Here is a 19,557-nt window from a genome sequence, read left to right on the forward strand (position 1 = left end):
AGTGTCACACTTAGGTATGCATTTCCTATTTACCCTGGCATAAATAGGAAGATTTAATCGTAGCTTAGCTGTGTGTTTGTCAAGCCTGAAGATGTCAGTCAGTTGTGCCGATGACATGTCGAGGGTAGTTCACGACGAACTCAGATTTTCCTCTGAGATCAATTTCTACAAAACCCGTTCAGTATGACCATCTGGTAGTAACGGAAATGTAAATGAGACAGTTTTTTATTCAGATGCTAGATTACACCTTTTATGTAACAATAACGAAAATATTAATCCATCTGAAAATACAAGTAGCTGTAACTGGTCATATTTATTATACTGGCTGAGAAAGACTTAAAAGTTCATGGTGCCCTACATCAGTAATGGTAGAATTCAGTACAGTATTGGCCCACCATTAGTCTTGTCCGCCCCCGGTAGCTGAGTGGTCAGCGCAACAGAATGTAAATCCTAAGGGCCGAGGTTCGATTCCGAGCAGGCTAGGAGATTTTCTCCACTCAGGGACTGGCTGTTGTGTTGTCCTAATCACCATCATTTCACCCCCATCGATGAGCAACTCACCGAAGTGGCGTCAAATCGAAAGACTTGCACCCAGCGAATGGTCTACCTGACAGGAGGCCATAGTCACACGACATTTACATTTATCCTTATCCTTGGTGACAGCTTTCCCTCTCACAGGCATACGTTCAATCATTCTTCACGGAGTGCTGCACTGAGAAGAGGTATTGGTGGCGGTTGGTGAGGCCTGGCACGAAGCCGGTGTTCCAAAACATCCCAGAGGTGTTTGTAGGATGCAGATCAGGATTCTGCAGGCCAGTCCATTACAGGGATATTGTTGTCATGTAACCGCTCCGCCACTGGCCATGCATTATAAACAGGTGCTTGATCGTGTTGAAAGATTCAACTGCCATCCCCGAATTGCTCCTCAACAATGGGAAGCAAGAAGTTACTTAATACATCAATGTAGGCCTGTGCTGTGATAGTGCCATGCAAAACAACAACAGGTACAAGCCCCCTCCATGAAAAACACGAACACACCATAACACCACCGCCTCCGAATTTAACTGTTGGCACTTCATATGCTGGCAGATGACGTTCACCAGGCATTCGCCGTACCCACACCCTGCCATCGGATCGCCACATTGTGTGCCGTGATTCGTCACTCCACACAACGTTTTTCCACAATTCAATCGTCCAATGCTTACGCTCCTTACACCAAGCGAGGCATCGTTTGGCATTTACTGGTGTGATGTGTGGCTTATGAGCAGCCACTTGACCATGAAATCCAAGTTTTCTCAACCAAAAAAAAAAAAAAAAAAAAAAAAAAAAAAAAAAAAAAAAAAAAAAAAAAAAAAAAAAAAAAAATAAATAAATTAATTAATTCAAATGGCTCTGAGCACTATGGGACTCAACTTCTGAGGTCATCAGTCCTCTAGAACTTAGAACTACTTAAACCTAACTAACCTAGGGACATCACACACATCCATGCCTGAGAGAGGATTCGAACCTGCAACCGTAGTGGTCGTGCGGTTCCAGACTGTGGCGCCTAGAACCGCTCGGCCACCCTGGCCGGCCAAGTTTTCTCACCTCCTGCCTAACTGTCATAGTACTTGCAGTGGATCCTGATGCAGTTTGGAATTCCTGTGTTATGGTCTGGACAGATGTCTGCCTATTACACATTACGACCCTCTTCAACTGTCAGTGGCCTCTGTCAGTCAATAGACGAGGTTGGTCTGTACGCTTTTGTGCTGTACGTGTCCCTTCACGTATCCACTTCACTATCACATCGGGAACAGTGGAGCATAGAGTGTATTAATCTTACATACAGACGTACGACACAAATGACACCAAATCAGCTGACCAGGTTTGAAGTCCGTGTGTTCCACAGAGCGCCTCATTCTACTCTCTCACAGTATCTAATTACTACTGATGTTGCTGATATGGAGAGCCTGGCAGTAAGTGGCAGCACAATGCACCTAATATGAAAAACGCTTTTTTGGGGGTGTCCGGATACTTTTGATCATATACTAACTACAGCTTCCCAATATATTTATTCCTTAATGAAATTTGTCATTAAAAATATATCACTTTTTCAAACAAATAGCTCAATTCATGGAATCAATACTAGAAATAAGAATAATCTTCACAAGGATTTAAAGTCACTTAGTCTTGTACAAAAAGGTGTGCATTATTCAGGAACACACATTTTCAATAACTTGCCAGCAGCCATAAAAAGCTTAACAACCAATGAAATTCAGTTTAAGAGAAGCCTAAAGGATTTATTGGTGGCTAACTCCTCCTACTCCATTGATGAATTTCTTAGTAAAACCAACTGATTTGTATATAAGTACAACATAACTTCTGCACAATTTCAGTGCAGTAAAGTGTTCATTGAAAATTGGTGTGTGTGTGTGTGTGTGTGTGTGTGTGTGTGTGTGTGTGTGTGTGTGTGTAAGTATAATCTAACTTCTGCACCATTTCAGTGCAGTAATGTGTTCATTGTAAATAAGTATTACAGTAGTTGTATTACATGTTTATTACCTTATAAGTAAATAAAAAACTTTTTTATTTTAAATTCAGTGCATTAGTATTTGTAAAATGACTCTTAGTGTTCATTAAAATATGACGATCATTCCACTTGGGACCTGTGGAATGGTACATTAGCTTACTTGTTTTAGTTGTAAATATTTGTCGTGTATTGTTGTTTTTCTGACATGTTCCACATCCTGGAGGACCTCCTCACTACGGATCAATTGGAATGAAAGTAAATCTAATCTAATCTAATCTAATCTAATCTAATAGTGTACGTGCTGTCTGTTCTGCCAGACATGACCAACAGAACTGACACCACTGTTTTTGATGTAGCACCCGTAAATATCTATATCTCGAGGAAAGTACCAATGTCAGTTGTAACTGGGCACTGAAATAATTCAATGCTAAAAGCTGAAATTTTGTGCCAGATTGGGGACTCAAACCCAGATTTTCTACTTTATGCAAGTCATCCACCTCAACCACTTCGGCTATCTGAGCACACTTTCCGTCCAACCCAAATTTCCAACATACCACGCGCTACTAGTGTCCCTGTCCATTCACCTCCCTCATTTGTTCGTAGCATTTCCCCGCAGAACAGATACCACAGATTAGGGGGAGGGGGGGGGGGGGGGGACCCTGCACCAAGAAGGAGTTGAGTGACATAGACAAAAGTGGTAGATGTGTTTCTACATCTGAAGGATGACGTCTATTCAAATTTAGTGCAGGTCACATAAGAGTGGTGCTAGAAACACGACTGTGAGGTTGCAAATCAGGTTTCCTTTACACGTGTGCTGTAACAGTCGTTAGCATTACCGTATTTACTCGAATCTAAGCCGCACTTTTTTTCCGGTTTTTGTAATCCAAAAAAACTGCCTGCGGCTTAGAATCGAGTGCAAAGTAGGCGGAAGTTCTGAAAAATGTTGGTAGGTGCCGCCACAACTAACTTCTGCCGTCAAATATATGTAGCGCTACACAGGCATGCTTTGCAGGCACAAAGATAAATACTGGCGTCAAAACCTGTGCGTCAAAAAAAAAAAAGTGGAGAACGAGCTTTTTCCCCCACTCCAAGTTTCGACTACTGCATTTCCATACATTAACCAACGAAGTAAATACAAATTCCGTATTGTTCATCTTCGAATGTACTACGAAAATCCGACTGGCAAGACCTTTTGGGATGTTTGTCAATATGGCCAACTCTACATTCTGAATTTTTTCCTACCTGTGAGAAGAGATGGTTACTAATACGAACTTTTATGAATTGTGAATCACATGCAGTATTCTCTTCACCATAAGAATAATACGAATATAAATATTTTCCCATGTATTCTTTCGTGTTTGCTGCTATCTTATTTAAATCCTGTATGCCTAATAAACTACGAAACTAGAGTGAGACAACAGCAAACGCGGAAGAATATTCATATCATATATTCGTATTATTCTTATGCCTAATAGTGATACAGTCAGAAACGAAGCACGGCAATTGACTAGATTTTTAAATCTAAGATGACTCTAATTTCTGCGCAGAATGTATGTACTAAAGAGGCGTCTGCAAAGATTTTCAAACGGAGAAAAATTTTCGCTAAACTCTCGTTCAGAACGTCTTCTATCATACGCAGCCTGTTATTTGGTTCTTGTTGATCATTATCAAAGAAAGCAGCAGTGTAAGTAACAACAAATAGTGGTCTATTGTCATTGTTTCGCTAATGAGACGATTCCTCTCTCTTTTTTTTAATTGTAAGCGGCGGTAGCGCACACAAAAGCAAGCCGTGCTGCGGGCAGCGACAGGCCGTAAACACTCATTATCAGAATGCGACAATGCACGACACAGTACAGTAATGAATTTTCAGCTTAGAGTGACGTACACACCTATAACAAAGAGAACGGCACTTATCAGATCAAAGAAAAATAAGCAATCGATTCAAACCAGACTAAGCACGTGAAAAAGGAAGGGTACCCGTATAAATACAGATGCAGCACCTGACGCATAGCAATGGCTACCTGCTGAAGCTTAACTGCTAAGCTTACGACTCAAATCAAACTACTGCAGCTGTAGCGTCATTCATTCGACCTAAATTGTGTTTCATATTACAATGGACCACCATTGTTTCGATTTGGAGGTGCGGCCTAAAACTTTTCTCTCCCCTTGAATTTCGAGTCTCAAATTTCAGGTGCGGCTTAGATTTGGGAAAATTTTTTTCCTTGATTTTGAGTTTCATTTCTCAGGTGCGGCTTAGATTCGAGTAAATACAGTAACTAACCTAAGGACATCACACACATCCACGCCTGAGGCTGGATTCGAACCTGCGACCTCAGCAGTCGCACAGTTCCAGACTGAACCGCCTAGAACCACTCGACCACAGAGCAAAAAAAACTGGACTAAAATGAAAGGACTCTTCTAAAGAATGCTGTTTGACAAACAATAAAGTTTGGCGAGTTATTCACTTGGTTATGAGTATAATGCAATGCCTTCAATAATGACTTTAACTATCACATAATAACAGTAAAGAAAATAATTGGAACTTTTCAAATGAAATTTTAAGTTTCACAAAAGAATTACTCTGCAATTTGCACATACTTTCATTCATAATATACCACTACAGGTGCGGCTTAGATTCGAGTAAATACAGTAGTTACCTTTCAGATTGGATGTGGTGAGTTGACGTTAGTCACGAATGCCTTTAATGTGACAAAGATGCCATTATCGACACCTCACCGAGTTTGAACGTGGTCACGTAATTTGGCTAAGAGAAGCCGGATGTTCCTTCTGCGATACTGCAAAAGGCTCGACAGGAATGTAGTCACTGTAAATGAGTGCTGGCAGCGGTGGTCGACAGTGTACAGTCGCAAGACGATCGGGCTCCAGACGGCCACATTGCACTACCCAGAGGGAAGACCACCGTGTTCGGCATACGGCTCTGGTGCACCGTACTGCACCTGCAGCAGCAATTTGAGCACCACAGTGACACAATGAACAGTTACAAATCGGCTCCGAGTCTGATATCCTGTAGTGTGCATCTCACTGACCCGAAACCACCACATGTGTGGCTCCAGTGGTGTAAAGTGAGAGCTCATTGGAAGGCAGGGTGGATGTCTTTTGTTTTCCGATTTCTGCCCCAGTGCCAGTGATGGCCGTGTGTCGGCTGGGAGGAGACCAACCGGGGGCCCGCAACAAACCCGTCTGCACGCTATAGTGCGCGTCATTTATGACGGCGGCCGAGCTTAGGTTCGTTCTGCGCATCTGACGTCACAAAACACAGTCGGCCGATGAACAGAGAACGACGTTGCCAGAGCTCGACTGCAGTGTAGAGCACGGACGACTGCCTTCAGTGTTAGAAACGTTCAGTCATAAATACAGTACGGTAATACACTCCTGGAAATGGAAAAAAGAACACATTGACACCGGTGTGTCAGACCCACCATACCTGCTCCGGACACTGCGAGAGGGCTGTACAAGCAATGATCACACGCACGGCACAGCGGACACACCAGGAACCGCGGTGTTGGCCGTCGAATGGCGCTAGCTGCGCAGCATTTGTGCACCGCCGCCGTCAGTGTCAGCCAGTTTGCCGTGGCATACGGAGCTCCATCGCAGTCTTTAACACTGGTAGCATGCTGCGACAGCGTGGACGTGAACCGTATGTGCAGTTGACGGACTTTGAGCGAGGGCGTATAGTGGGTTTGCGGGAGGCCGGGTGGACGTACCGCCGAATTGCTCAACACGTGGGGCGTGAGGTCTCCACAGTACATCGATGTTGTCGCCAGTGGTCGGCGGAAGGTGCATGTGCCCGTCGACCTGGGACCGGACCGCAGCGACGCACGGATGCACGCCAAGACCGTAGGATCCTACGCAGTGTCGTAGGAGACCGCACCGCCACTTCCCAGCAAATTAGGGACACTGTTGCTCCTGGGGTATCGGCGAGGACTATTCACAACCGTCTCCATGAAGCTGGGGTACGGTCCCGCACACCGTCAGGCCGTCTTCCGCTCACGCCCCAACATCGTGCAGCCCGCCTCCAGTGGTGTCGCGACAGGCGTGAATGGAGGGACGAATGGAGATGTGTCGTCTTCAGCGATGAGAGTCGCTTCTGCCTTGGTGCCAATGATGGTCGTATGCGTGTTTGGCGCCGTGCAGGTGAGCGCCACAATCAGGACTGCATACGACCGAGGCACAAAGGGCCAACACCCGGCATCATGGTGTGGGGAGCGATCTCCCACACTGGCCGTACACCACTGGTGATCGTCGAGGGGACACTGAATAGTGCACGGTACATCCAAACCGTCATCGAATCCATCGTTCTACCTTTCCTAGACCGGCAAGGGAACTTGCTGTTCCAACAGGACAATGCACGTCCGCATGTATCCCGTGCCACCCAACGTGCTCTAGAAGGTGTAAGTCAACTACCCTGGCCAGCAAGATCTCCGGATCTGTCCCCCATTGAGCATGTTTGGGACTGGATGAAGCGTCGTCTCACGCGGTCTGCACGTCCAGCACGAACGCTGGTCCAGCTGAGGCGCCAGGTGGAAATGGCATGGCAAGCCGTTCCACAGGACTACATCCAGCATCTCTACGATCGTCTCCATGGGAGAATAGCAGCCTGCATTGCTGCGAAAGGTGGATATACACTGTACTAGTACCGACATTGTGCATGCTCTGTTGCCTGTGTCTATGTGCCTGTGGTTCTGTCAGTGTGATCATGTGATGTATCTGACCCCAGGAATGTGTCAATAAAGTTTCCCCTTCCTGGGACAATGAATTCACGGTGTTCTTATTTCAATTTCCAGGAGTGTAGAACAAAAGCAACGTCTTGATAGGAGACTTTCTTTTATAGAAAGTTTGGAAAACCCATTCTTTATACCAATCGCTTCATATTCTAATAATTAATTAAACCAAACAAGCAATACGCCTCATAATTCAGACGATAGCCAGGAAAGGTGTCTGTATCATTCTCACGAACCGCTTTTTCGCAATAAAGAACAGCGGTAATTGTTTATTTCCTATTGTACTTCGACAAAGCGTGAGTAATTCATAGTCATACCAACAATGTTTGTCAGTATTTTGAGTGACATTTTAGAGTCTTCCAGGATTTCTATTGGACGACGAGCTGCGTTAGCGTGATGGTCGAGGTGTCGGGCTGCTATGTGAAAGGTTCTGAGTTCAAACCTTGTGCGGTGCTTAATATTTTCTTTATTTAAAAACAATATCGAAGTGTCTTACTTCATGAATTTTATTCATTTGAATGTAATTTGAAATTTCTAGTGCTTTGTCTCTTCATTAACCCTTTCACTGCTACAGAGACGTGCTCCCCGCATTCCGCACTGTGCGCGATTTTGTCATCACTGCACTGCTCGCCTGTGCAGACACATGGTGTTCCGACTGCTTTGACACACTTATCATTCGATTTAACAGAAACTATTTGGCCCAAAAATTTGATTTTTACACATCTTCTTAACCGATACCTTCCCCCCATAAATGACTTTATTTTGTTTCGATGTTCAACGCAGTTATTGTGCAGCATTAGATGTAGTAAACCATTGCACGAAATTTTGAAGAGTTTTCAGAGGTAAAAGTCCATAGCGTATACTTTCTGTATGGTCGATTTTAGTTGCCACAATGTTGAGAATGAAGTGTGTACAAGATACCTAAATTTCATATAAAATTTACTGTATAACAATATCTCATTTAAATTAAGTACCAGATAGGTGTCGTATGTAATACTGAGAAATATTCCGTCTTTTGCGACTCTAATAAAAGTTTTATTTACACCAGGCGCGTTTGGCTTTATTTTAAAGCACTTCTATCAATGATAGGTACGGAACATACACAATGGTACTCAAGTTCTCTTTCTTGTTTTTGTTCCACAGTCGCAGTTTTACCAATGGTATTGAAATATATTCCTCTTCTGCAACTGTAATAAGCATCTTATTTAGACCAGACGCGTTTTTCTCTTTTGAAGCATCTTCAGTGGGCAGTATTTTGTCTCCTCCATTGCCAAGTCACCTTTCGTAGTTTTGTGCTGCAATAACACAATATTTAACGTTTGTGTCGGCTGATCAGTGTTTTAGCAAATAAATGCTATCTGTGTGTGCCACACACAAAAATTATATTTGACATTGCTCAGAGCACTTCACTGATACACAGTATATTCAAGTCCTAATGTTTTTGTAAGTTCACAGTTTTGTTTAATGTATTTTATCTATTTCCTTTTGATTGACTGAAGTGTTTTAAAGTAAAGCCAAATGCGCCCGGTGTAAATAAAACTTTCGTTACAGTCGCGAAAGATGGAATATTTCTCAATATTACATACGACACCTATCTGGTACTTAAATTCAATGAGATATTGTTTTACAGTAAATTTTATATGAAATTTAGTTATCTTGTCCACATTTCATTCTCAACATTGTGGCAACTAAAATCGACCATACGGAAAATATACACTATGGACTTTTACCTCTGCAAACTCTTCAAAATTTTGTACAATGGTTTACTACATTTAATGCTGCACAATAACTGCGTTGAACGTTGAAACAAAATTAAGTCATTTATGGGGGGAAGGTATCGGCCAAGAAGATGTGTAAAAATCAAATCTTTGGGCCAAATAGTTTTTGTTAAATCGAATGATAAGTGTGTCAAAGCAGTCGGAACACCATGTGTCTGCACAGGCGAGCAGTGCAGTGATGACAAAATTGCACACAGCGCGGAATGTGGGGAGCACATCTTTGTAGCAGTGAATGAGTTAATGCGACCGTGGTGGCTTTACTTCATAAACTGCGCGCTCCCCCATAAATGTAAGTCTGTGAACTATAGTATACTATGGCACTGCTTCTCTTGACGTGTGCATCGTTCGCAACTTGGCAATGCAGCAATCTCCCGCGTCTGAGCGGGCATGCATGAGCCGTCAAGATAAAAGAATTTAACTATAGACACACCTGACCTACACCTGGACCTATGGTCTGGAATGCAATTTGTATGGCAGCAGGTTATCCCACACACCCTGGTTGCAAATTTGTACATCAATCCGGTGTTTAGACCTACTGTGATGCTATTAGTGAACAGCGTTATGGGGGATGATTTCCAACAGGATAACACTTGCCCACATCCCACTTTTGTAACCCAGCACGCTGTACAGTGTGTCAACACGTTGCCTTGTCCTGCTCGATCACCAGATCCGTCTCCAATCGAGCACATATGGGACATCATCGGACAACAACTGCAGTGACATACATAAACAGCATTAATCGTCCCTACATTGACTGACCAAGTGCAACAGATATGGAACTCCATCCCACAAACTGACAGTTGGCACCTGTACAACACAATGCATGCATGTTTGAATTCTTGCATTAAACATTCTGTCAGTTAAACTTGTTATTAAAGTACCGGTATTTTACATTCACAATACCCAGTAATCATGCTTACATTAACCTGTAATCTTGCAATGTTAATCAGTTAAAAATGTTACCTGAACAAATGTATTCCTGAAATTTCATTACTCTACATTAATTATTTTTTGGTGTTGTGGTTTCTCTCCATCAGTACATGTAGTGTATCTGTAATACTGACTGCAATGATATCCTCAGTGTGGATCCACAATAGCGTCCGAACTTGTTGCTGATATACAGGAAATGCTGTGCATGAATAAAGTAAACGAACAGGGATGCCACTTGGTAGTGTGGGATAAGTTGAGAATTTGGGTCAGACAGAAAGTGTGCTCAGATAGCCAAAGTGGATAAGTTGACTGCTCACATATAGCAGGAAATCCAGTTTCAAGTTCCAGTCTCGCACAAATTTTCAACTTTTGCCCCAATTATTTCACTCCTCAATTGCAGCCAATGTTGATACTTCCTTCAAAATACTGATTTTTATTATATTACACTTTTCACTATGCTATTGGGAAATTACACTTGCATCATCAGATGAACTTATGTCAAATAATAAGGCACGTTTGTGTTGTGTGTAGGCTATTCCATTTCATATTGAATGAAAAATAAGAAACTGACCTTGTATTTTTTAGAATCATTAATAATTTTTACATGAGTCAGTCACTGTAAAAGAAAACAACTTTCCCAATGTTATCTCTTATACATTTACAAGTTTTTGAGTTAAAATTTGCTATATTTTGGATAATTTTCAAACTGTGACAATTTGTCTGCCAAGTAACTCAAAAACTTTATATTGCATTTCAGTGAACTACGATTCATTTTGAAGTTAAATGTCTGTTCTTGATGGAGGTATATAACAATAATAACCTATTTTTAAAATCTTTTATTAATTTATCAAGCAAAAACACCATTTTTATACAGATTAAACTTAGACTGGCTTGAACCTTTTTTTATTACACAGTCATTTCACCTTTAAGGTTTATAGAGCCTGAAACATGGAGCAAAAATAATTAAATAATAAATATTTGGGCTCACTCTGTACTTAGGTTGTGAAGGGCTGCAACAGAACTTAAGCAACAGGCAACTGGCAACGGCCATGTCATGATTCCTGGGTGTTGCCCCTGTTTCTATTTACTTTTTAATTTTCTACAGCTTCGCATTGAAGATACCACAAAAGTAATTACTAATACTGTTTTTAAAGCAAATGCTGAACAATACAGCATACTTATTATTTCATTTGAAATGGTGTTTCTCACAAGAAGTATGAAAAACTATGAAAGAATTAAATTTAACTTCTAAAAATATCGCATGAGTACTACTTCAAGCTATACGATATTACAAATACTTTGAATTTTATCTGATAATTTTACTGAGCTATGATTCTCAGAAGTGCATGACTTTATTAAATTATGGTAAATTTGACACTTTGAAAAAAAAGGACAACTCCCAGAAACACTAGTTTGTCACAGCTGCAAGTTTGCAAACAATATTAACTTATCACCTACTGTGGATAACAGAAAACTGAGCCTCCACAAAAAATTAAAGGTTTCCTGCTGTCCAAAATGAAATGCCTGTGCCAATGACTAGTAGTACACAACAAAAAACTTATTACTATTTTACTACAAGGCTCAAAGTATGTGGATGCTTGTGTTGCATAGATGAACATTAATATAAACCTTTCTAGCAGTCACAGGCTGGAAAAAGAGCCTGTGTTCAGTAGCATGTTTATGTTACTGTTCATCTTACTGACAAAAATAGTAGAAAGAATAAATAATAAATATGATTGACTACAAGAATTTACATTTTCAATTAATATTAACAACTGCATTATATTTATTAAAAAAGAATGTAGTTTAGCATCAGAGTTAAGAAAAAATGTCCACTGTTTTACATTTATCATTTCCACCACTACCAGATAGTGATAATGAACGGTTTTCATTTTATTTTTTGGTTCTGCAGTACAGTCTGTAGCAGAACACATTTTACATTAGTTGCAATTCAATGCACAGCTCCTCTGTCCATCACATTACATTTATTTCATGTGCCACATGTCAAATTGTATAGAAATATGAATTACCAAATAACGGAAAATCCAGGATGGTATGTAACAATATTATGACAAGGAAAGTTGCTACTCACCGTATAGCGGAGATGCCGAGTTGCAGATAGGCACAGCAAAAAGATTTTCACACTTAAAACTCTTGGCCAATGGCCTTTGTCAACAATAGATGCACGCGTGCACGCACGAATGCGCATGCACACGCACACGCACACGCACACACACACACACACACACACACACACACACACACGACTGCAGTCTCAGAGAACTGAAACCACACTGTGAGCAGCAGCACCAGTGCATGATGGGAGTGGTGACTGGGTGGGGATAAGGAGGAGGCTGGGGTGAGAAGGGGTAGGGATAGTACGGTGGGAGTGGTGCACAGTGAAGTGCTGCAGGTTAGATGGAGGACAGGGGAGGGGTGGGGAGAGGAATAGTGGAAAAGGAGAGATATAGAGAGAAATAATAATAATTAAATAAAATGTCCTGCCCACAATCCTTCCCACCCTTCCCACAGTGGTATTCCGCCGTCTACCGAACCTACACAATATACTCATCCGTCCTTACACACAACCCCTGCTCCCAAGCCCTTACCTCGTGGCTCATACCCCTGTAATAGACCTAGATGCAAGACCTGTTCCATATGTCCCCCCACCACCACCTAATCCAGTCCAGTCACTAACATCACCTATCCCATCAAAAGCAGGGCTACCTGTGAAATCAGTCATGTGATCTACAAGCTAAACTGCAACCACTGTGCTGCATTCTATGTAGGCACGACAACCAACAAGCTGTCTGTCCACATGAACTGCCACTGACAAACTGTGGCCAAAAAACAAGTGGATCACCCTGTGGCTGAACATGCTGCCAAACATGATATCCTCCATTTCAGTGACTGCTTCACAGCCTGTGCCATACGCATCCTTCCCACCAACACCAGCTTTTCTGAATTGTGCAGGTGGAAATCTTCCCTGCAGCACATCCTACATTCCCATAACCCTCCTGGCCTCGACCTTCGTTAGTCACTGTCCTCACCCATCCAGCCCCTTCCCTGCTCCCATTCCAGCACTACACAGCCGTCATTCCACCACCACACCCAGTCTTTTTTTTTTCTTTATTTATTTTATTATTTTTTATTTATTTCTCTCATTTTCTGCTATTTCCCCCTCTGCCATTCTGTCCTCTCCTCTGCCTGCCGCCCCACCTGCAGCACTTCACTGCCCCCCCGCCCCACAACAGACCCTTCCTTTCCCCCACCCAGTTGCCACACCCATCATGCACTAGTCGTGTGTGTGGGTTGCATTTTTGTGTGTGTGTGTGTGTGTGTGTGTGTGTGTGTGTGTGTGTGTGTGTGTGTGTGTGCATTGTTGACTAAGTCCACTGGCCAAAAGCTTTAAGTGAGAAAGTCTTTTTGTCGTGCCTATCTGCGACTCAGCACCTCCGCTTTATGGTGAGTAGCACCTTTCCTTCTCATAATCTTGAAATTTTAATTATTATTTCTAAATCTGAGGATTATTGTATGAGATGGTTGAAACTGCTAATCAAAAACATAAACATGTTTGCGGCAGAAAATGAAAACTGTTATAAAGTTCATAGCGCTGGACAAATGAGGGGTTGTAAATGAATCAATATTTCTAGATTTACTGACCCTCTGTGGCAGATGTCCGAATTTGTACAGTACGAAGTTGGTGATGGCCTTAGCAATGCTAGGCCGCTCAAATGGCGGCTGTCCGAGGGGACCCTCCACCGATGGCTTCGTCATTGTCAGGATGCACTTGCGCAGCAGCTGCAACACGTCACAAACAATGTAATATAATTGGCACGGAGAACGTAAATGTCGTGATGAAAAGAGTTTGGTGGACTACACATAAAGAGAGGAGTCCAGGTAACAACTCACTATACATCTCAACTACTGTGTGATCAATAGGAAACAAATAAAACACAACATCTGTAAGCTCTTGGACAATGTCCTCCTTCAGAGCTATCAGAACACACACACACACACACACACACACACACACACACACACACACACACACAAGCACATGCCCTCACACTCTCACTTGTAGTGTTGTAACATTGTCAGCAGTAGCATTCATACTCCTGCTGATGACACAATCACACGCAATGTCTAATTTGACTACGTTTCGTTTAAAGGATTGCGTCATGCAGAATACAGAGTGGTGACAAAGTCTTAGGGTAGTGATTCCACATATACACTGTTGTTGTTGTTATGGTCCTCAGTCCTGAGACTGGTTTGATGCAGCTCTCCATGCTACTCTATCCTGTGCAAGGTTCATCATCTCCCAGTACCTACTGCAACCTATATCCTTCTGAATCTGCTTAGTGTATTCATCTCTTGGTCTCCCTCTACGATTTTTACCCTCTACACTGCCCTCCAATACTAAATTGGTGATCCCTTGATGCCTCAGAATATGCCCTACCAACCGATCCCTTTGTCTAGTCAAGTTGTGCCACAAATTTCTCTTCTCTCCAATTCTATTCAATACCTCCTCATTATTTATATGAGCTACCCATTTAATCTTCAGCATTCTTCTGTATCACTACATTTCGAAAGCTTCTATTCTCTTCTTGTCTAAACTATTTATCGTCCATGTTTCACTTCCGTACATGGCTACACTCCATACAAATACTTTCTGAAACGACTTCCTGACACTTAAATCTATACTTGATGTTAACAAATTTCTCTTCTTCAGAAACGCTTTCCTTGCCATTGCCAGTCTACATTTTATATCCTCTCTACTTCGACCATCATCAGTTATTTTGCTCCCCAAATAGCAAAACTTTAAGTGTCTCATTTCCTAATCTAATTCCCTTAGCATCACCCAACTTAATTCGACTACATTCCATTATCCTCATTTTGCTTTTGTTGATGTTCATCTTATATCCTCCTTTCAAGACACTGTCCATTCCGTTCAACTGCTCTTCCAAGTCCTTTGCTGTCTCTGACAGAATTACAATGTCATCGGTGAACCTCAAAGTTTTTATTTCTTCTCCATGGATTTTACTACCTACTCTGAATTTTTCTTTTGTTTCCTTCACTGCTTGCTCAATATACAGATTGAATAACATGGGGGAGAGGCTACAACCCTGTCTCACTCCTTTCCCAACCACTGCTTCCCTTTCATGCCCCTCGACTCTTATAATTGCCACCTGGTTTCTGTACAAATTGTAAATAGCCTTTTGCTCCCTGTATTTTACCCCTGCCACCTTTAGAATTTGAAACAGAGTATTCCAGTCAACACTGCCAAAAGCTTTCTCTAAGTATACAAATGCTAGAAACTTAAGTTTGCCTTTCCTTAATCTATTTTCTAAGATAAGTCGTAGGGACAGTATTGCCTCACGTGTTCCAACATTACTACGGAATCCAAACCGATCTTCCCCGAGGTCAGCTTCTACCAGTTTTTCCATTCGTCTGAAAGGAATTTGTGTTAGTATTTTGCAGCTGTGGCTTATTAAACTGATAGTTCAGGAACTTTCACATCTGTCAACACCTGCTTTCTTTGAGATTGGAATCATTATATTCTTCTTGAAGTCTGAGGTTATTTTGCCTGTCTCTTACATCTTGCTCACCAGATGGTACAGTTTTGTCAGGACTGGCTCTCCCAAGGCTGTCAGTAGTTCTAACGGAATGTTGTCTACTCCCGGGACCTTGTTTCGACTTAAGTCTTTCAGTGCTCTGTCAAACTCTTCATGAAGTAACATATCTCCTATTTCATCTTCATCTACATTCTCTTCCATTTCCATAATATTGTCCTCAAGTACATCGCCCTTGTATAGACCCTCTATATACTCCTTCCACCTTTTTGCTTTCCCTTCTTTGCTTAGAACTGGGTTTCCATCTGAGCTCTTGATATTCATGCAAGTGGTTCTCCTTTCTCCAAAGGTCTCTTTAATATTCCTGTAGGCAGTATATATCTTACCCCTAGTGATACATGCTTTTACATCCTTACATTTGTCCTCTAGCCATCCCTGCTTAGCCATTCTTCACTTCCTGTCGATCTCATTTTTGAGACGTTAGTATTCCTTTTTGCCTGCTTCATTTACTGCACTTTTATATTTTCTCCTTTCATCAATTAAATTCAATATTTCTTCTGTTACCCAAGGGTTTCTATTAGCCCTCGTCTTTTTACCTACTTGATCCTCTGCTACCTTCACTATTTCATTTCTCAAAGCTACCCATTCTTCTTCCACTGTATTTCTTTCCCCCATTTTTGTCAATCATTCCCTAATGCTCTCCCTGAAGCTCTCTACACCCTCTGGTTCTGTCTGATTATCCAGGTCCCATCTCCTCAAATTCCCAAATTTTTGCAATTTCTTCAGTTTTAAACTATAGTTCATAACCAATAGATTGTGGTCAGAGTCCACACCTCCCCTGAAAATGACTTACAATTTAAAACCCGGTCCCTGAATCTCTGTCTTACCATTATATAATCTGAGACGTTCCAGTATCTCCAGGCTTCTTCCATGTATACAACCATCTTTTATGATTGTTGAACCAAGTGTTAGTATGATTAAGTTATGCTCTGTGCAAAATTCTACCAGACGGCTTCCTCTTTCATTTCTTAGCCCCAATCCATATTCACCTACTACATTTCCTTCTCTCCCTTTTCCTACTCTCGAATTCCAGTCACCCATGACTACTAAATTTTCGTCTCCCTTCACTACCTGAATAATTTCTTTTATCTCATCATACATTTCATCAATTTCTTCATCATCTGCAGAGCTAGTTGGCATATAAACTTGTACTACTGCAGTAGCCGTGGGCTTCGTGTCTATCTTGGCCACAATAATGCGTTCACTATGCTGTTTGTAGTTGCTTACCCGTACTCCTACTTTTTTATTCATTATTAAACCTACTCCTGCATTACCCCTATTTGATTTTGTATTTATAACCCTGTATTCACCTGACCAAAAGTCTTGTTCCTCCTGCCACCGAACTTCACTAATTCCCACTATATCTAACTTCGACCCATCCATTTCCCTTCTTAAATTTTCTAACCTACCTGCCCGATTAAGGGATCTGACATTCCACGCTCCGATCCGTAGAACACCAGTTTTCTTTCTCCTGATAACAACGTCCTCTTGAGTAGTCCCCGCCCGGAGATCCGAATGGGGACTATTTTACCTCCAGAATATTTTACCCAAGAGGACGCCATCATCATTTAACCATACAGTAAAGCTGCACGCCCTCGGGAAAAATTACGGCTGTAGCTTCCCCTTGCTTTCAGCTTGATTGTACGTATGCCTGCGAGAGTGGAAGCTGTCATCAAGACTAAGGGCGGGCCAGCACCATATTGAATTCCATCATTACCGATGGAGCGCGTCACGAACTTCTGAGGCATTTTCAGCCAGGTGTCTGGATACTTTTGATCACATAGTGTAAATATGGCCGTAGTATCATGTACACAAGGTACTAAAGGGCATTGCACCAGTACAGCTGTCATTTGTACTCAGCTGATTCATGTGAAAATGTTTCCAATGTGATTATAGCCACAGGACACGAATTAACAGACTTTTAACATGGAATGGTAGTTAAAGCTGGAGGCAGAGGACATTCAATTTTGGAATTTGTTAAAGAATTCAGTATTCTGAGATCCACAGTGTCAATAGAGTGCCAAGAATACCAAATTTCAGGCGTTGCCTCTCACCACGGACAGTGCAGTGACTGACGGACTTCATTTAATGACCGAAAGCAATGGTGTTACACAGAGTTGTCAGTGATGACAGACACACAACACTGCACGAAATACCACAGAAATCAATGTGGGATGTATAACGAACGTGTCCGTTAGGATAGTGTGGCAAAATTTGGTGTTAATGGGCTCTGACAACAGACGACCGAAGCGAGTGCCTTTGCTAACAGCACAGCATTGCCTGCGGCACCTCTCCTGGGCTCGTGAGCATATCAGTTGGACCCCAGACGACTGGGAAACTGTGGCCTGGTCAGGTGAGTCCCGATTTCAGTTGGTAAGAGCTGATCGTAGGGTCTGAGTGTGGTGCAGACCTCACGAAGCGATGGACCCAAGTTGTCAACAAGGCACTGTGCAAGCTGATGGTGGTTCGACAATGGTGTGGATCGTCAGCTACCTGGAGACCATTTGCAACCATTCTACATCTAAATATCTATATGTATACAAAAAACAAAGATGATGTGACTTACCAAATGAAAGTGCTGGCAGGTTGATAGACACACAAACAAACACAAACATACACACAAAAATCAAGCTTTCGCAACCAACGGTTGCTTCGTCAGGAAAGAGGGAAGGAGAGGGAAAGACGAAAGGATGTGGGTTTTAAGGGAGAGGGTAAGGAGTTATTCCAATCCCGGGAGCAGAAAGACTTACCTTAGGGGGAAGAAAGGACAGGTATACACTCGCGCACACACACACACACACACACACACACACACACACGCGAGTGTATACCTGTCCTTTCTTCCCCCTAAGATAAGTCTTTCCGCTCCCGGGATTGGAATGACTCCTTACCCTCTCCCTTAAAACCCACATCCTTTCGTCTTTCCCTCTCCTTCCCTCTTTCCTGATGAAGCAACTGTTTGTTGCAAAAGCTTGAATTTTGTGTGTATGTTTGTGTTTGTTTGTGTATCTATCGACCTGCCAGCGCTTTTGTTTGGTAAGTCTCAAAACCTTTGTTTTTAGATATATTTTTCCCACGTGGAATGTTTCCCTCTATTATATTCATTCTATATGTATACATATATACACTAGCATACATATATACACTAGCCACCAAGCAGTGTGTGGTGGAGGGCACAATTCGTGTCAATGTCATATCACCCCCCCACCCCCCCTCAGTTCCACTCGCAGATCGCACAAGGGAAATAGTGATCACTGCGCGATTTGAAAGTTGGTGGTAATAATACATGCTCTACATCCTCAATGAAGATCAGAATTCAGAATTTAGTGAGCAGCCCCTTCTGTTTAGCACGCTGTCTATCTGCAAGTGTATCCCACTTCAAACCGTCTACGAGATTTGTAATGCTCTTGCGATGGCTAAATGCACCAGTCACGAATCTTGCCGTTCTTCTTTGGACCTTCTCAATCTCTGGAATTGACCCAACTGGTAAGGGTCCCATAGAGATGAACAATACTCTAAGACTGGACGAACTAACATATTGTAAGCAATTTCCTTTGTTGAAGGACTGCATAGCTTCAAGATATTACCAATAAACCGCAATCTAGAGTTCGCCTTGCCTGTTACTTGTGTAATCTGATCATTCCATTTGAGATCATTTCGAATAGTCACACCTAGATACTTGACGGATGTTACTGCTTCCAAAGACTGGGCATTTATTTTGTACTCATACATTAATGGGGATTTTTGCTTTGTTTTACACAGTAGGTTACACTTACTAATATTGAGAGATAACTGCCAGTCATTACACCACGCATTTATTTTCCGCAAATCCTCATTGATTTTTCCACAACTTTCATGTGATACTACTTTCCTGTAGACTACAGCACCATCGGCAAACAGTCTAATGCCACTGTCAATACCATCAACCAGATTGTTTATGTAAATCCTAAAAAGCAGCAGACCTA

The 19,557-nt window shown here is 42.1% G+C and overlaps 1 protein-coding gene across 6 annotated transcripts in view; it reads right to left on the minus strand.

The window, feature by feature from the left end:
- Positions 1 to 19,557, minus strand: part of LOC126108568 (histone acetyltransferase KAT2A) — a 432,376-nt gene that overhangs the window by 248,653 nt on the left and 164,166 nt on the right. For all 6 annotated transcript variants that reach the window (XM_049913857.1, XM_049913859.1, XM_049913855.1 and 3 more), the window contains one exon: positions 13,623 to 13,760. In XM_049913857.1, the coding sequence (XP_049769814.1) occupies positions 13,623 to 13,760 (138 nt within the window). The remainder of the gene's footprint in view (positions 1 to 13,622; positions 13,761 to 19,557) is intronic.

This window comes from Schistocerca cancellata, chromosome 11 (genome assembly GCF_023864275.1).
Source record: "Schistocerca cancellata isolate TAMUIC-IGC-003103 chromosome 11, iqSchCanc2.1, whole genome shotgun sequence".
NCBI classification, from domain to species: Eukaryota; Metazoa; Arthropoda; class Insecta; order Orthoptera; family Acrididae; genus Schistocerca; species Schistocerca cancellata.